Source organism: Heptranchias perlo, chromosome 25 (assembly GCF_035084215.1).
Source record: "Heptranchias perlo isolate sHepPer1 chromosome 25, sHepPer1.hap1, whole genome shotgun sequence".
NCBI classification, from domain to species: domain Eukaryota; kingdom Metazoa; phylum Chordata; class Chondrichthyes; order Hexanchiformes; family Hexanchidae; genus Heptranchias; species Heptranchias perlo.
In genome coordinates this window covers 5,548,696-5,567,645 of record NC_090349.1, presented here as the reverse complement: position 1 = coordinate 5,567,645, position 18,950 = coordinate 5,548,696, and the positions used below count along the sequence as shown (strand labels likewise).

The 18,950-nt window shown below is 48.8% G+C and overlaps 1 protein-coding gene across 1 annotated transcript; it reads left to right on the top strand.

Moving 5' to 3' along the window:
• Positions 1-1,160: 1,160 nt before the first annotated feature.
• Positions 1,161-10,213, top strand: mif (macrophage migration inhibitory factor). The gene is made up of 3 exons (XM_068005494.1): positions 1,161-1,338; positions 6,884-7,056; positions 9,992-10,213. Exons 1-3 carry the CDS (start codon positions 1,231-1,233, stop codon positions 10,056-10,058), a joined length of 348 nt encoding a protein of 115 aa, XP_067861595.1. The 5' UTR covers positions 1,161-1,230; the 3' UTR covers positions 10,059-10,213.
• The last annotated feature ends 8,737 nt before the right edge of the window (positions 10,214-18,950 follow it).

Genomic DNA, 18,950 nt, shown 5'->3' with positions numbered 1-18,950 from the left:
AACGACCAGTTAACATGCTTTTTTGGCAGTGTTGGTTGAGGGATGAATGTTGGGGCCAGGAGAACTGCCCAGCTCTTCAAATAGAGTCACGGGATCTTTTACCAGAAGACACTTTAAGAGGGGGAGGCACAGAGGCACAGAGGACCCCCCCACACACACACACAATGCTTCCCACTATCTCCCAATGATCAGAGGGAAAGCTGCACTCGCCAATTCATAGATCCTGATAGCAGCACTGGTGAAAGGTGGGGTTTATCCTGAGACATCAGGCAAAATAAATGAGAGGGGGTCATACTGAGAGAAAAAATACCCACCACTTACCCTCAAGGTCCATGGGGTGTTGAGGTACTCTCCTCATGCAGAATAGGTTATTTATTGTTTGTTGGCAAATACACAATGTAAGAGAGTGAATTATGTGATATCAGAAAACACCATTTCCTACCCAGCAGCTCCTGTCCTCTTGTAATTTCGACCGACTGTTTCCCTCTCTCGGCCAGCGCCCCCTGGCAGCCGGAGGAGGTGCGGGCAGGCTGGGTAAGACCTCCAAAAACAGCGCTCTCTGGTGGCTGGATGTTACTGGCAGACTTGGGGAGATCCTCCCAGAAAATAAAAACAGGATCACTTTACTGAGCAGCAGGTCAAAGATCAGAACACCTCTTACTTGGGGGTTGAAACTGTGCAGAGTGTAACGGGAACATTGTCTAATAATCCGGCACTTGGACATCCCAACCTCCCACCACAGCGCCCTCTGGTGGCCGGAGGAGGTGCGGGCAGGGTGTAGGAGACCCTCCGAGTGCGGCGCCCTCTGGTGGCCGGAGGAGGTGCGGACAGGGTGCGGTGGACCCTCCGAGTGCGGCGCCCTCTGGTGGCCGGAGGAAGTGCGGGCAGGGTGTCGAAAAATCTCCGAGCGCGGCGCCCTCTGGTGCCCGGAGGAGGTGCGGGCAGGGTGCGGTGGACCCTCCGCGCGCGGCGCCCTCTGGTGGTCGGAGGAGGTGCGGGCAGAGTGCGGTGGGCCCTGCGAGTGCGGCGCCCTCTGGTGGCCGGAGGAGGTGCGGGCAGGGTGTAGGAGACCCTCCGAGTGCGGCGCCCTCTGGTGGCCGGAGGAGGTGCGGGCAGGGTGCGGTGGACCCTCCGAGTGCGGCGCCCTCTGGTGGCCGGAGGAGGTGCGGGCGCTTTGACTCCAGTAACGCGGAGCCGGTGCAGTCGCTGATCGTTGCAGCTGCCGGAGAGATGCCAACCTTCGTGCTCAACACAAACCTGAGCCGCTCCACCATCCCGGACGTCCTGGGGGAGGAGCTGACGGCGGTGCTGGCCAAGGAGCTGGGCAAACCCAAGCAGGTAGGCGGGAGATGGGCCAGGAGAGAGAGCCAGGGCCCCGTGACTGAAACAATGCCCGGGGCCGGAGGGTTTCACTCTCCCATCATGGGGCCTTCCCTCCCTTCCCCTCCAGTGCGGCCTGGAGCGGGGATGAAGCGGCCTGAGCTATGATGGGGAGCCGGTTAGAGTGCCGGGACCCTGTCCCTTAGAGAGGGCGGGGGACCGAGAATATCAGACCCCCCCTTACAACAACAATAACGTGCATTTATATAGCGCCTTTAATGTAGTAAATTGTCCCAGTGCGCTTCACAGGAGCGATTATCAGACAAAATTTAACACCGAGCCACATAATGAGATATTAGGACAGGAATCAAAAGATTGGTCAAAGAGACAGGTTTTAAAGAGCATCTTAAAGGAGGAGAGAGGCGGAGAGGTTTAGGGAGGGAATTCCAGGGTTTAGGCTCTGGGCAGCTGAAGGCACGGCCGCCAATGGTGAAGCGATCAAAATCAGAGATGTGCAAGAGGCCAGAATTGGAGGAGCGCAGAGATCTCGATGGGTTGTAGGGCTGGAGGAGGTTACAGAGATAGGGAGGGGCGAGGGCCATGGAGGGATTTGAAAACAAGGATGAGAATTTTAAAATTGAGGCGTTGCCGGATCGGGAGCCGATGTAGGTCAGCGAGCACAGGGGGTGATGGGTGAACGGGACTTGGTGCGAGTTAGGATACGGCAGCAGAATTTTGGATGAGCTCAAGTTTTCGGAGGGTGGAAGGTGGGAGGCCGGCCAGGAGAGCATTGGAATAGGCGCGTTTAGAGGTGGCAAGGGCAAGGATGCGGGTTTCAACAGGAGATGAGCTGAGGCGGGGTGGAGACGGGCGATGTTATGGAGGTGGAAGTCAGCGGTCTTAGTGATGGAGAAGATATGGGGTCAGAAGCTCAGCTCAGGGTCAAATAGGACGGCAAGGTTGTGAACGGTCTGGTTCAGCCTCAGGCGGTGGTCGGGGAGGGATGGGGTCGGTGACTAGGGAATAGAGCTTGTGGTGGGGACCAAAGACACTGGCTTTCGTCTTCCTAATATTCAATTCAAGGAAATTTCTGCTCATCTAGTACTGAATGTCAGACAAGCAACACAGAATCAGTAGAGGGATGGAGAGCAGTGGTGGGAGGTCCCTCCTCCCCCGAATATTAGCTTTTCCCTGGGACCCCCTGAGAATTATGCCTCCTTCCCAGGTTTCCCTGAAAAAAACATGCATGTTTCTGGGGACCCCGAGTACCAACAGGCTCCCAAAAGGCAGCGTCAGCTACCCAAAGGAGAGCAGTGCTATCCTTGCGAAAAATGCACGCTTCTCAGCAATACACAAACAAAATGAATGATCTCACTGAAACCCTTTTGAGTGCCGAGACCCCAGTGTGAGGTCGCTGAGCTCTCTCTGAGCCCCAGTACTGCACCCACGGTGCAGCAGGAGTGACTGATGACTGAGTGAGGTTGTGTGGGGGAAATAGGAGGTTGTAGGATGCTTCTTGCTGTCGTCGAACATCCATAACATCCTCAGTTATAAACTTATTTCAGGCTGACTCATGGAGCCCACGAATGCCCTTGAGTGGGGTGGCACAGACTCATACCCGCCATTCCCACCTACTGCTGCATAAATCTGGCTTTGCCTGGCACCTTGGGCAGAATACTGAGCAAGAGACCCTGTCTGGGGGAGCTGTGCATAGCAGGGAAAAGCATTTTGCTATTGGCACGGATGCAAAGAGTGCTCAGCGCTAGGAGGGTTGATGTGGGGAGGTGCAAGGGCCTGAAGGGGCTCCTCCCACAAGGACTGCATTACTGTCCGAGCCCTGACTGATGTAAGTGCCTCCTTTCTCGGCTGCAGTGCTCTTATCTGCCACCTTCTATTTGAGGTTTGCAAATGACCCTGGGGGGATTGACCCATGCAATCTCTGAGCACACCAGATTACTTAGACTGGAATGTTCCATCGATTAACTGGATAAAGAGTGTTGAATAACTGGGAGCAAATCCTCCCCCCCTCCCCCTCCCCCTCCCCCCGAAATCTAATATTCACTGATTTTCTTCGCCTTTTGATGAGAGAGGACGCAGGGAGGGATTGAAACTGGCCTGACCCAGAAGCTGCCTCCCCGCCACCTCCCCCATCAGAGGGAGCACTGCAGATGGTGTGATGTTGAATTTTTCTGCAGTTCAGTCATGCCACAGTCAGCCTGTGTCCTACATCAGGGGATCAGCTGATCATTCAGTGGACTGGAGCCTGTGAGCTACTGTTTAACCCTTCCCTCCCCACAGTCTCGTTCTCTGTCGCTATCATTGTTACCTCGCTGACCTCTTATTCTTACTCCCCTAATGTGTGCGGAGTTACTGAGGTGAGTTCAGATGGAGACCTTGCGTTGATGCAGTGCCTCATCACATCTCCGGAACATTCCAAATCACTTAATGTACATTGACCACTCTGAAGTGTCTGCTGTTTTGCACATAAAGCAAAATCCACAAACTGCAGTGAGACAAACAGCCACACAATCTGTTTTTGATGCTGTCGCCTGAGGGAGGAATCTCGGCCAAAATACTGGGAGAACTCCCACTGCTGTCCTTCAAATGGGGTGACTGGACCACCTGAGTCACTCGGAGCAGCATTTCCGCCTTTGAATTAGAAGGTGCAGGGTTTGGACTCCTCTCCAGAACATCCTGGCTCTGCATTCTGTGTTGACATCCAGTGGGGATACTCGTGTCCAGTGGGTATGGGTGGTCCCCCGTCACGGGTTGGGGGGGTGCCCAAAAAAACCCCTACCCCGTACAGTTCTAACTGCTCGATTGGCTGGCTGGTATAAAGATGGTTGCAGCCGTGGAAGGAGTGTTCAGGTCACGGCCTGTCAGACTGTTAATCAGCCTGCGAATCCTTCTCCAAGGGAAAGAGAGTAAAGATACAAAAACAAACAAACCAGAAACACTGGGACAGGCAGGTTTGGTCTATTTGGTTTAATATCTCACCAGAGGACGATGCCTCCGACAAAGCTGCGCTCCCTCAGTGCTGCGCTCCCTCAGTGCAGCGCTCCCTCAGTGCAGCGCTCCCTCAGTGCAGCGCTCCCTCAGTGCAGCGCTCCCTCAGTGCAGCGCTCCCTCAGTGCAGCGCTCCCTCAGTGCAGCGCTCCCTCAGTGCAGCGCTCCCTCAGTGCAGCGCTCCCTCAGTGCAGCGCTCCCTCAGTGCAGCGCTCCCTCAGTGCAGCGCTCCCTCAGTGCAGCGCTCCCTCAGTGCAGCACTCGAGTGTCAGCCCTGGATTCTGTGCTCAAGTCTCCGGAGTGGGACTTGAAACCATGACTTTCTGACTCGGGCGAGAATGCCACCCACTGAGTCAGACTGTCGCACACAGCACCAGTTTTTTGGTGTGACTGGAATACTGACCAGAAACTCTGGGTCCCACTCACATTGAAACTGAGCTCAGAAACAACGACCCATTGATGAATGAGCACAAAGAACTGAGAGAGGGCTGGAAACTCCCAACTCTTGCTCTCGGTCTCAACTACGTGCCCAGAATAACCAATGGGGACGTTTCACAAATTACATCAATCAGAAATGAAGAGATTCATCGAATATTTTCTAAGAAGAATAAAGTGGCAGTGTGAGGAGGGGGAGGTGGTCACAGTCACTCTGTGACTCGGTGTGGAATGTGTTAACTGTCTGGGTCCCAGGGCGATGATGTGTGACTCATGGCTGCTCTCTGGGTTCACTGAGGTGTGTTGGGCTGATCAGGCTTGTCAGCCTTGTTGCTGAATGCAGGCCGTGGCAGGGCAGTAGCCCACAGTCTCACACCGGAGCTGTGATCCAGAACGTGCGCGGACTGCAGTGAGAGATGGATGGGGACCAGTGCCGTATAATGATGGGTGGGTGAAAGGTTCAGACTATGAAACCCCCCCCCCAGGACTGTGATCTGTCCTTGTGGACTTGGGTCGTGTCTGGAGAGTGTATTTTGGGCCAACTAACACTAGTGAGATATTGGTGAGTCCAGGACTCTCACTAGTGGAGGGAGCAATTTGAGAGGATATATTGAGAACCACACACAACACTAATAAGTGTGTTGGTTCAAGTGTTTTTTCCTATGGTGTGTTGGTACCAATTTACTGATAAATGCAGTGACGACACAATGGCCTAGGGAGGAACACACCGGGTACAGCATTGTTTCCAGCTCAGTGTGTTGTGCCCAGGACTGTTCCAGGTGGGTCACCAGGCAGGGAGATTTCCACCTACCTACTGAAGGACTATGGGCTGGAATTAGTGCTGAACACAGCAGGGCCGGTCTAGTACCGTTACAGGCAGCACAGCAGGGCCGGTCTGGTACCGTTACAGGCAGCACAGCAGGGCCGGTCTAGTACCGTTACAGGCAGCACAGCAGGGCCGGTCTGGTACCGTTACAGGCAGCACAGCAGGGCCGGTCTAGTACCGTTACAGGCAGCACAGCAGGGCCGGTCTGGTACCGTTACAGGCAGCACAGCAGGGCCGGTCTAGTACCGTTACAGGCAGCACAGCAGGGCCGGTCTAGTACCGTTACAGGCAGCACAGCAGGGCCGGTCTGGTACCGTTACAGGCAGCACAGCAGGGCCGGTCTGGTACCGTTACAGGCAGCACAGCAGGGCCGGTCTGGTACCGTTACAGGCAGCACAGCAGGGCCGGTCTGGTACCGTTACAGGCAGCACAGCAGGGCCGGTCTGGTACCGTTACAGGGGCACAGCAGGGCCGGTCTGGTACCGTTACAAGGGCACAGCAGGGCCGGTCTGGTACCGTTACAGGGGCACAGCAGGGCCGGTCTGGTACCGTTACAGGGGCACGTTTATATTAACATTTGTTGCTAACCTTGACTGGAGATGATGTTCTGCCTTCTCTCCATTGGTTTAATGTTTAAGTCTCTATACTTTCCTACTTTCTATTTTCTACATTTATTTTTCACCAATTAGATTACGAGAAATCTTTCCCCTCACATTCCACCAATATCATCCAGTCAGACGCCTCTCAAAATAAAATCCATCACATCATTAACGCATAAAAATTGACAAACATCCTCGAGAACTTTGGCTCCAACAAAACTTCCTTCCTCTCATCCCACCAGGCACCTGAACATCCCGGTACAGCCTCCCTTTCTCCCCCCACTCCCCAATACCGCCTGATCCCCCCCCCCCCCCACTGGGCTGATTTCCGGTGGTTGGAGGACCCAGTGAAAACACACACAAAGGAGGGCCTGGCTCCGACATAAGGAACGTCAGTCAGCTCGTGGGAGCTGAGACTCGAAGGGGCACAGTGACAAGCTCCCGGGCTCTCTTTTCCCCCCCCCCCCCCCCCCCCCCCACTTTCCGCTCCCGCCCCCCCCCCCCACTTCTGCTCCCCTCCACCCTTTCCGCTCCCCCTCTTCCTGGACCTTCCCTCGTTTCTTCTTTCTCTCTGCAGTTTTGGTGACTTTCCCTTTGTGGTATGTTTTTGTCCTCTGGGCACCTTCCCTTGCTGCTGGTGCCTATCCCGGGGAATCTGGCGCTCTCCTGTACTCAGGAAGCTCTGTGTTTTTTCCAGTACATCGCAGTGCACATCATACCGGACCAGATGATCCATTTTGGCGGATCCACAGAGCCCTGCGCTCTCGGCAGTCTCTCCAGCATCGGCAAAATCGGCAACAAGCAGAACAAAACCTACTCCAAAGTGCTGTTTGACCTGGTGAACAAGCACTTGCACATTTCTCCAGACAGGTACGGCTGTGTGAGCTTGGCTGGGTGATTGGGCAGTGGGAGGGTGGCTGTGGTGGTGAAGGGTTCAGATAGCACTGAGGGGATGAGGTCTGACTGTCAGAGACTGGCCTCAGCTGTCCAGCCTAACAATTACTGCTGGGCTGCTCCTCGAGCTCAGACTGCTTTCTAAATGTGCTTTATTGCAGCACTTAATCTATTTTGAATAATTGCGGAAAGGCTTTCAATTAAAGCTTGTAAAGATGAGTTGTGGCTTCAAGGAGACAGCCTGACGCTCGTGGGTGAGTGACACAGATCACTCTCAGACATCCAGTATCCCTCACTGAAGGAGGGTGATTGCAGAGCGCGAACCCTGCAGTGAGTGAGATGATAAAAGGATTGAATGGAGTAGATACAGAGGAACCATTTCCTTTGGTTGTGGAATTGAGAACAAGGGGGACTCAATCTTACAATTAGAGCTAGGCCATTCAGGAGTGAAATCAGGAAGCAATTTTTCACACAAAGGGTAGTGGGAATCTGGAACTCTCTCCCCCAGAAAGGCTGTGGATACTGGGAGTCAGTCGTAATGTTCAAGACTGAGATCGATGGATTTTTATTAGGTAAGGGTATTAATGGATACGGAGCAAAGGAGAGTAAATGGAGATCAGCCATAATCTAATTGAATGGCGGAACAGGCTCGAGGGGCTGAATGGCCTCCTCCTGTTCCTATGTTCCGTTTCCTATAAATTAGCGTGAGTTTACAAAGCCGGGGTCTTATAGTGAGTCGGGGTGTGTGATGTGTTTGGATATGTTCAGTGGGGATGTTTGTGTAAAGACCGTGGCCTGACCTAGTGAACATTTCCCCTCAATGGCTGGTGACAGGAGCAGGTGCTGAGGGGTGAGCTAATCCCTTGCAGGTGTCCATCCCTCGCGCTCCTCTGTTTACGGACTGGAGTTTCAGCCCTATTCCATGTGCGTAAAGTTAGTGATGAATATTTGTCGATGAGCACAAACAATTGAGAGAGATTGAAAACATTGATTTTAGGGGAAGCTGGCCTGTGAACCTGGCCTGCTTTAGGTTATAGAATCATAGAATGGTAACCACACAGAAGGAGGCCATTTGGCCCATCGAGCCCGTGCCGGCTCTTTGAAAGGGCAATCCAGGTAGTCCCACTCCCCTGCTCTTTCCCCGTAGCCCTGCAGATTTTTTCCCTTCAAATATTTATCCAATTCCTTTCTGAAAGTCATGATTGAATCTGCTTCCACCCCCTCGGGCAGTGCATTCCCGATCATAACAACTCGCTGCGTAAAAAGGTTTTTCCTCATGTCGCCTTTGGTTCTTTTGCCAATCACCTTATTAAATGTGTCCCTGGTTCTCGGCCCTTCCACCAATGGGAACAGTTTCTCTTTATTTACTTTATCTAAACCCTTCATGATTTTGGACACCTCTATCAAATCTCCTCTCAACCTTCTCTGTTCCAAGGAGAACAACCCCAGCTTCTCCAGTCTATCCACATAACTGAAGTCTCCCATGCCTGGAACCATTCTAGTAAATCTTTTCTGCACCCTCTCTAAGGCCTTCACATCCTTCCTAAAGTGCAGTGCTCAGAATTGGACACAATACTCTAGTTGTGGCCGAACCAGTGTTTTATAAAGGTTCATCATGACTTCCTTGCTTTTGTACTCTATGCCTCTATTTATAAAGCCCAGGATCCCGTATGCTTTTTTAACTGCTTTCTCAACCTGTCCTGCAACCTTCAAAGATTTGTGCACATATACCCCCAGGTCTCTCTGTTCCTGCACCCCCTATGGAATTGTATCATTCAGTTTATATTGCTTCTCCTCATTCTTTCTGCCAAGAGAGTGACTGGGTGCCAGAACCTGGTCTGCTTTAGTTTAGTTCCTCAGGGCAGTGTCCTAGGCCCAACCATCTTCAGCTGCTTCATCAGTGACCTACCCTCCATTATAAGATCAGAAATGGGGATGTTCGCTGACGATTGCACAGTGTTCAGTTCCATTCGCAACCCCTCAGATAATGAAGCAGTCCGAGCCCACATGCAGCAAGACCTGGACAACATCCAGGCTTGGGCTGATAAGTGGCAAGTAACATTTGCGCCAGACAAGTGTCAGGCAATGACCATCTCCAACAAGAGAGAGTCTAACCACCTCCCCTTGACGTTCAACGGCATTACCATCGCCGAATCCCCCACCATCAACGTCCTGGGGGGTCACCATTGACCAGAAACTTAACTGGACCAGCCATATAAATACTGTGGCTACAAGAGCAGGTCAGAGGCTGGGTATTCTGCGGCGAGTGACTCACCTCCTGACTCCCCAAAGCCTTTCCACCATCTACAAGGCACAAGTCAGGAGTGTGATGGAATGCTGTCCACTTGCCTGGATGAGTGCAGCTCCAACAACACTCAAGAAGCTCGACACCATCCAGGACAAAGCAGCCCGCTTGATTAGCACCCCATCCACCACCCTAAACATTCACTCCCTTCACCACCGGCGCACAGTGGCTGCAGTGTGTACCATCCACAGGATGCACTGCAGCAACTCGCCAAGGCTTCTTCGACAGCACCTCCCAAACCCGCGACCTCTACCACCTAAAAGGACAAGGGCAGCAGGTGCATGGGAACAACACAACCTGCACGTTCCCCTCCAAGTCACACACTATCCCGACTTGGAAATATATCGAAGTTCCTTCATCGTCGCTGGGTCAAAATCCTGGAACTTCCTTCCTAACAGCACTGTGGGAGAACCATCACCACACGGACTGCAGCAGTTTAAGAAGGCGGCTCATCACCACTTTCTCGAGGGCAATAAATGCTGGCCTTGCCAGCGACGCCCACATCCCATGAATGGATTAAAAAGAAGTGATCGGGTGCCAGGAGCTGGCCCAGGGGCCTTTGGAACAGTCGCTTCCTGATGGTTTCACCTTGTGTTTGTTTCACAGGATGTACATCGTCTTCCAAGAACTGGAGGCTGCAAATGTTGGCTGGAATAGCAACACCTTCGCTTAGGTTCAGACCCAGGAATTCCAGAACGATCCCTGTAGTAAACGTGTGTTTAGTGTGTTCATCAGTAATAATAGAGGCCAATGAGTTAGAGAGAAGATGCCTGAAATTGTGAGTCTTATTTCTGTTTTAACAATAAAGTAATAATGCAGATTCAACAATTGTTTGTGTGTTTATTACAGGCTGTCTGTTTGTTACTGTGTGGTTATTAGTGTATATAGTATATCTGTGTTAGACTCTTACTGAGCATATGTTACAGGTGTGTTTTAATGTGAATGTGTTTACAGTACATATGAGACTGTTTATTACTGTGCATGATTATTGCAGGGTTTTACTCTGTGTGTGTGTGTGTATTAGTGTATTACTGTGTTTATTACTCTATTACTGTGTACTATATTACTGTGCATGTATTACCGTGTGTGTGCATTACTTTGCGTGTATTACTCTGTTACTCGTGTGTATGTGTGTGTGTGTTACAAACGAGAGAACGGGCACAAAAGAACGCCCATCACAACTGCTGTGCTGCTACCCACTAAAACTGTGGCGACTTGTGTCACCCAACACCCACCCTGCCAGTTCCCCCCACCAAGGAGTGACACCAGACCCTAGGAAAACTCACCCAGCAATGTGGAGCGGCTTGTGGAAATCAGAAAGCTGGGCTAAATGTTCATAGTGATGTCAATGTGACAGGCAGAAATCTGCGAGCTCCAGACTGAGGCAGCTTGGCCAAGGGAGATGGTGACCGACCTACAGAGAGGGGGTGAAGGGGGGAGGGCTCCGAAAACGGACAACCTCAACAACAGGGGTTGTCGCAACAACACCATGTGCCATGTTTCAGCGCGGAGGAGATGAGGTGCAAAACATTATGGGGTGAGTTCATCGGTTCCCTGGGCTAATGGGCACTGGATTAGATCGCACAGTCCGTTTACATAAGCATTAGCCTCATTACACCTCTTAAATGATACGATGAAAAGAAAGTTTCCAATGTTTATATCATCAGAGGTTCCGAGGGTTACCAACTCTGGTTGGACGTATTCCTGGAGGATTCGCTACGTGACCTGCCGCCCCGATTAATAAAACAGCCTTTTCTCCCCATCTCCAATATTTTTATAACCAATGAACGAAAAAGTGTATGAAGAAAATGTAAACAAAACTTTTTTTAATGCCCTTATGATTTTTCCTGCAGTAGTATCCGGGAGATTAATCTTTAATTCCTTGAGACTCCAGGACAATCCTGGAGAGTTGGCAACCCTGGAGCTTCCTGAATTTAATTAAGAATCATTTTTTGATTCTTATCAATGTCAACAGGATGTACCACAGTGTCAGCCATAGCTCAGTAGTAGCATTCTCGCCTCTGAATCCGCAGATTGTGGGTCCAAGTACCACTCCAGACTGACACTCCAGCGCTGCACTGTCGGAGGTGCCGTCTTTTGGATGAGACGTTAAACTGAGGCCCCGTCTGCCCTTTCAGGTGAATATAAAAGATCCCACGGCACCATTCGAAGAAGAGCAGGGGAGTTCTGCAGGTGTTCTGGCCAATATTTATCCCTCAACTAGAACAGATTATCTGGCCATTCATTTCATTGCTTTTTTTGGGAGTTTGCTGTCGCGTTTCCTACAGTACAACAGAAACTTAACTGGACCAGCCATATAAATACTGTGACTACAAGAGCAGGTCAGAGGCTGGGTATTCTGAGGCGAGTGACTCACCTCCTGACTCCCTAAAGCCTTTCCACCATCTACAAGGCACAAGTCAGGAGTGTGATGGAATACTCTCCACTTGCCTGGATGAGTGCAGCTCCAATAACACTCAAGAAGCTCGACACCATCCAGGACAAAGCAGCCCGCTTGATTGGCACCCCATCCACCACCCTAAACATTCACTCCCTTCACCACCGGCGCACTGTGGCTGCAGTGTGTACCATCCACAGGATGCACTGCAGCAACTCGCCAAGGCTTCTTCAACAGCACCTCCCAAACCCGCGACCTCTACCACCTAGAAGGACAATAGCAGCAGGCACATGGGAACAACACCACCTGCACGTTCCCCTCCAAGTCACACACCATCCCGACTTGGAAATATATCGCTGTTCCTTCATCGTCGCTGGGTCAAAATCCTGGAACTCCCTTCCTAACAGCACTGTGGGAGAACCTTCACCACACGGACTGCAGCGGTTCAAGAAGACGGCTCACCACCACCTTCTCGAGGGTAATTAGGGATGGGCAATAAATGCCAGCCTCGCCAGGGACGCCCACATCCCATGAACGAATAAAAAAAAGTGACTACATTTCAAAAATACTTTAAAAAAAATTGGTTGTAAAGTGCTTTGGGACGTCCTGAGGACATTCAAACATGGCTATAGAGTTCTGAGAGGTGATCTTATACAAGCTATTTAAGAGAATGGAAAAGGTAAATCTGGAATATTGTTTTAAATTAAAGTAATAATTGTCCTGCGACTCGGACAAAGGGACACAAGCTCAAACTAGTACACGGTAAATTTAGGAATGATGGGAAGTTCTCCACACACAGTCATTAACGCATGGAATAGACACCTGAATAAAATAGTGGGAATAAAAACCCAGGTTCAATTGAAGAACCATTTAGATCCTGCAGTGTGGGACTGTGGGGTGCTTCTGGGTGGATGGATTAAGATGGGCTGATCGGCTTTCCCCATCCATAATTATTGTGATCATCACAGATGTGTCATTTACAAAACCGATTTATGTGATCTGACTGGAGCACACTCAGAAACACAGCCTCACAGCCATTAATGTCACCAGTTCATCTTTCGCCTCTTTCCCTGAAATGGCCATTTAAAAATGACTTTGAACTTCCTGTGGTTTATCAGGTAACTACTTCCTAGCAAACAAAAAAATTAGCCAATAGTTTTGACCATTGCTGAGCAGAAACTTGGGTTAAATGAAGATTCTCAACAGTAGTGTTCATGGGTGTGTACTGAAATGTAATTACTGTGCCAGGTTACAAAGAAAGATTTGCATTTATATAGCGCCTTTCATGACCTCAGGACATTCCAAAGCACTTTATAGCCAATGAAGTACTTTTGAAATGTAGTCACTGTTGTAATGTAGGAAATTATGATTGAAAGATAAAAAAATTATTTTCAACCTAACCCTCTTTAGCTTGTTGAGACTACAGCTTTGTACGATTTGTTTTGGGTGACGAGGATTGCAAATGCTGCAGCATTTAATTTTGTTTGCAATGAATTATTAACTGTCAACTCTGGAGCGCTAAAATATACATCATACTTCCAAACGAACCTTGGACCGAAATCAGCCCAAGGACAAGAGTTTATGAGGTGAGGTGTATACCAGGGTATCAATGAAATAGTAACCTCGGCAGCAAAACCGTTCCACATTTACAGAGACAAAGGTCGCAGGAATCCACAGTATTCTCGATTTGGAGTTATTTTTCCCTCTCACAGTAAACATTTTAGGGAATTTGCGGTAAATTTTGCAGTTCTGACTACAATGCAGATTGTATAGAGTATTGTCAATTCATTAACTGCCAACCTTAAAGGTCATTATGTCTAGAACTGCAAATGGATGCCAGTGGTCTACAGAATCTTATTAAGTCTGAATACTAAATTACAGTTAATTACTGTAAAGGCAGGGGCTGAAAGGATAGGTGTTTCTCAATTACTTTGGCTGATTCTCAGTCTCAGGCAGAACACTGAACACTTCAGTGTGAATAATAATATGAAGCCTATAAATAAAATTGTGTTTTTTTAACACAATGCACAAAAACATAGCATAGTTCAGCCTTAGTATTTACTCTATAACCACACCAAAGTTAATATTTTTGGCTTCAAATTATGAATCGTAGTACACTTCAAAATGCTGGAAAATGCACCAAAAAAGTATCAAAATTTCCTGGGGCCAGTATGTTGCCAAATTCTCCCCAGGAAATAAATTTTGCACCATTAGAGTTCACATCCCCCATCAAAAATTTCTAAATCCACCACTGAAAAATTTCCATTTTTGTGCACTTTAGTCTATTTTTCTCTTTAATACAATTGATGGGATATTGGGCGTAGCTGCCTCTTAAGTCAGGACAAGTTCATGTCCCACTGCACTCCTATTGTAAATACTTCTTTTTGTATGTCATATATGAGGCCATTGGGTCTCACTTTCCACAGAAAAGTAACCTAAATTCTGGAATGTTATCCCAAATTACGAATGAATAATGAAATTCAAAGTAAAAAATAAAGAAATGTAATTTATTTACCACAAGGAGTAGTTGAGGCCAATAGCATAGATCTATTTAAGGGGAAGCTAGATAAGTACACGATAGAGAAAGGAATAGGATAGGATTGGATGAAGAAGGTTGGAGGAGGCTCGCATGAAGCATAAACACCGGCATAGACCAGTTGGGCCAAATGTCCTGTTTCTATGCTGTAGATTCTATGGGTATAGAATCATAGAATCATAGAAGTTACAACATGGAAACAGGCCCTTCGGCCCAACATGTCCATGTCGCCCAGTTTATACCACTAAGCTAGTCCCAATTGCCTGCACTTGGCCCATATCCCTCGATACCCATCTTACCCATGTAACTGTCCAAATGCTTTTTAAAAGACAAAATTGTACCCGCCTCTACTACTGCCTCTGGCAGCTCGTTCCAGACACTCACCACCCTTTGAGTGAAAAAATTGCCCCTCTGGACCCTTTTGTATCTCTCCCCTCTCACCTTAAATCTATGCCCCCTCGTTATAGACTCCCCTACCTTTGGGAAAAGATTTTGACTATCGACCTTATCTATGCCCCTCATTATTTTATAGACTTCTATAAGATCACCCCTTAACCTCCTACTCTCCAGGGAAAAAAGTCCCAGTCTGTCTAACCTCTCCCTGTAAGTCAAACCATCAAGTCCCGGTAGCATCCTAGTAAATCTTTTCTGCACTCTTTCTAGTTTAATAATATCCTTTCTATAATAGGGTGACCAGAACTGTACACAGTACTCCAAGTGTGGCCTCACCAATGCCCTGTACAACTTCAACAAGACATCCCAACTCCTGCATTCAATGTTCTGACCAATGAAACCAAGCATGCCGAATGCCTTCTTCACCACCCTATCCACCTGTGACTCCACTTTCAAGGAGCTATGAATCTGTACTCCTAGATCTCTTTGTTCTATAACTCTCCCCAACGCCCTACCATTAACGGAGTAGGTCCTGGCCCGATTCGATCTACCAAAATGCATCACCTCACATTTATCTAAATTAAACTCCATCTGCCATTCATCGGCCCACTGGCCCAATTGATCAAGATCCCGTTGCAATCCCAGATAACCTTCTTCACTGTCCACAATGCCACCAATCTTGGTGTCATCTGCAAACTTACTAACCATGCCTCCTAAATTCTCATCCAAATCATTAATATAAATAACAAATAACAGCGGACCCAGCACTGATCCCTGAGGCACACCGCTGGACACAGGCATCCAGTTTGAAAAACAACCCTCTACAACCACCCTCTGTCTTCTGTCGTCAAGCCAATTTTGTATCCAATTGGCTACCTCACCTTGGATCCCATGAGATTTAACCTTATGTAACAACCTACCATGCGGTACCTTGTCAAATGCTTTGCTGAAGTCCATGTAGACCACGTCTACTGCACAGCCCTCATCTATCTTCTTGGTTACCCCTTCAAAAAACTCAATCAAATTCGTGAGACATGATTTTCCTCTCACAAAACCATGCTGACTGTTCCTAATTAGTCCCTGCCTCTCCAAATGCCTGTAGATCCTGTCCCTCAGAATACCCTCTAACAACTTACCCACTACAGATGTCAGGCTCACTGGTCTGTAGTTCCCAGGCTTTTCCCTGCCGCCCTTCTTAAACAAAGGCACAACATTTGCTACCCTCCAATCTTCAGGCACCTCACCTGTAGCGGTGGATGATTCAAATATCTCTGCTAGGGGACCCGCAATTTCCTCCCTAACCTCCCATAACGTCCTGGGATACATTTCATCAGGTCCCGGAGATTTATCTACCTTGATGCGCGTTAAGACTTCCAGCACCTCCCTCTCTGTAATATGTACACTCCTCAAGACATCACTATTTATTTCCCCAAGTTCCCTAACATCCATGCCTTTCTCAACCGTAAATACCGATGTGAAATATTCATTCAGGATCTCACCCATTTCTTGTGGTTCCGCACATAGATGACCTTGTTGATCCTTAAGAGGCCCTACTCTCTCCCTAGTTACCCTTTTGCCCTTTATGTATTTGTAGACTTATACTTGGAGCCAGAAACCCAGTGGGTGGGTAGAAGTTCATGTCGGAATCTGCGATCACAACTCAATTGGAGGTCATTATGTTTTGCTTCTGGGTTTCCCAGCTAGATTGACAGGCTGTCTGCCTATCGGGAGGGAAAGGAGCCACAAATCAGAGAGGAGGAAGGGAGGGAGAGACCGTGACCTGTGAAGGTCATCAGGGTGGGGTGGGGGCCTTGTAGAAGATCAGGGGCAGGGAAGTGAATGGATAGGCAGTTGGATAAAGAGTCAGACGTGGGGCGGGGGTCTACCATAGGGGGACTAGTCTACCATCGGGGGGGGAGGGTGGGGGTCGGCCAATTGCGGGAGTCCGATCACACCAGGTGAGCTTGTTGGGCCTGGAGGGAACACTCCTGCTCTTCTGGCCCACAAGCAGTGCAATAAAGGCACTCACCTCAAATATTCAGCCCTTCTCACCAGCTTTCACCTGATGAGAATCAGAAGCCATAGGAAACCCAAACAGGGGTACAGGAACAGAGATATCTGGGGGTATCTGTGCACAAATCGTTGAAGGTGGCAGGGCAGGTTGAGAAAGCGGTTAAAAAAGCACATGGGATCCTGGGCTTTATAAATAGAGGCATAGAGTACAAAAGTATGGAAGTTATGATGAACCTTTATAAAACACTGGTTCAGCCACAACTGGAGTATTGTGTCCAGTTCTGGGCACTGCACTTTAGGAAAGATGTGAAGGCCTTAGAGAGGGTGAAGAAGAGATTTACTGGAATGATTCCAGGGATGAGGGACTTTAGTTACGTGGATAGACTGGAGAAGCTGGGGTTGTTCTCCTTGGAACAGAGACGGTTGTGAGGAGATTTGATAGAGATATTCAAAATCATGAAGGGTCTAGATAGAGTGGATAGAGAGAAACTGTTCCCATTGGCGGAAGGGTCAAGGAGCAGAGGACATAGATTTAAGGTGATTGGCAAAAGAACCAAAGGTGATATGAGGAAAAACTTTTTTACACAGCGAGTGGTTAGGATCTGGAATGCACTGCTGGAGGGAGTGGTGGAGGCAGATTCAATCATGGCCTTCAAAAGGGAACTGGATAAGTACTTGAAAGGAAAAAATTTGCAGGGCTATGGGTATAGGGCAGGGGAGTGGGACTAGCTGGATTGCTCTTGCACAGAGCCGGCATGGACTCGATGGGCCAAATGGCCTCCTTCCATGCTGTAACCTTTCTATGATTCTAGGTGAGCTTAAATTTGTTTCAGCTTTAGAATCAATAAAAAATTAAGTACCTCAACTATTTCAATGAGATAAATTGCCCCTTTAACAATCCGCCCGCTGGTATTAAGTGGGGACGGGATTTCTGGGTTTCGGATGTATGCGAGCATTCAAATGCACCTGGGTTAAACCCGGAAGTGGGCGTGTTGGAGCCGGATTACGGTCCTGCTCCAAAAAAACTTATTTTTACCTCCCACCTGCCTCCAACCCACCCGTTCTTTGGGGTTAAGATTCCCCACTGTGTAATTCCATGTAGTTGCCATGAAGCAGTAATCTTTGTTGTGGGATGATTTTCAGTTCCACATGTGCTTTTTAGTTGATTCAGCATTTGAAGCCAAAATAATATATTCTGGAATGGTTATGTAGTAAATACTGAGGGTGAATTACACTGATATTTTGTGCTTTGTGTTAAAGAAACCCATTTTATTTATTCATACTGAAATGTAGTTTTCTGCAAGAGATTTACGTCTTCAATCAGACGTGAACCTATTGCCCTGTTTGTTCATCAACCCACTGCACACTGACCTACGTTTGCTCCTGGTCACCCAACCCCCCAAATTTTAAATTTGTGTTTCATGGCCTCGTCTTTTCCTGCCTCTGTAACCTCCTCCGGCGCGACAAACCCTACCCCGTTCCCCAATTCTTTGTTCCTCCAACTCTGGCCTCTTGTGTATTACCCCTCCTTTCACCCCATTATTGCAGGCAATGCTGTCCAAGTCCCACTCTCTGGAATTCCCTCCCTACAATCCTCCGCCACTCCACCTCTCTCTCTCCTCCGTTAAGACCCTCCTTAAAACCCACCTCTTTGACCAAGCTTTTCGTCACCCCTCGTAATCATCTTTCCTTACGCCTCTGTGAAGAGCTTTGGGACTTTTTTCTAGTTAAAGGCACTATGTAAATGCAAGTCGTTGTTCTGGATCTTTCTGGTTGTGCTGTGGCTTCCCCACCTTAGACCTGGGCAGGTAGCAATGAGGCTCTCTCTCAATCCCCTTCTTGCAAGCAGCACATTGGTGTTGTTGATCTCTCCTCTCCCCGCAAGGTGGCGCTGTTGCTCGCTCCTCCACTCCGACAGTGTGGTGCAGAAAGAGTTCGAATTAGATGAAGGAATAAAGCAAAGCCGACCAGCATGGTGTTGGAATGCATGTGCGTTAATGCGAGGAGTGTTACAAATAAAGTTGACGAGCTACCAGGTGCAAGTTGCCACATGGGGTTATGATACAGTGGCTATAGCGGAGACCTGGCTTAAACAGGGGCAGGAATGGGAACTAAACATTACTGGCTACAATGTATTCAGGAAGAAATGGGGAAGGGAAAAAGACAGGGGGGGAATGGTAGTATTGATCAAGGATAATATTACAGTTCTACAATGGGACGATATA

Coding starts and splice junctions, on each gene's coding strand:
- mif (XM_068005494.1), top strand. CDS start 1,231: ATGCCAACCTTCGTGCTCAACACAAACCTGAGCCGCTCCACCATCCCG. Junction 1,339..6,883: donor AGCTGGGCAAACCCAAGCAG/GTAGGCGGGAGA, acceptor TGTTTTTTCCAG/TACATCGCAGTGCACATCAT. Junction 7,057..9,991: donor TTGCACATTTCTCCAGACAG/GTACGGCTGTGT, acceptor TTTGTTTCACAG/GATGTACATCGTCTTCCAAG.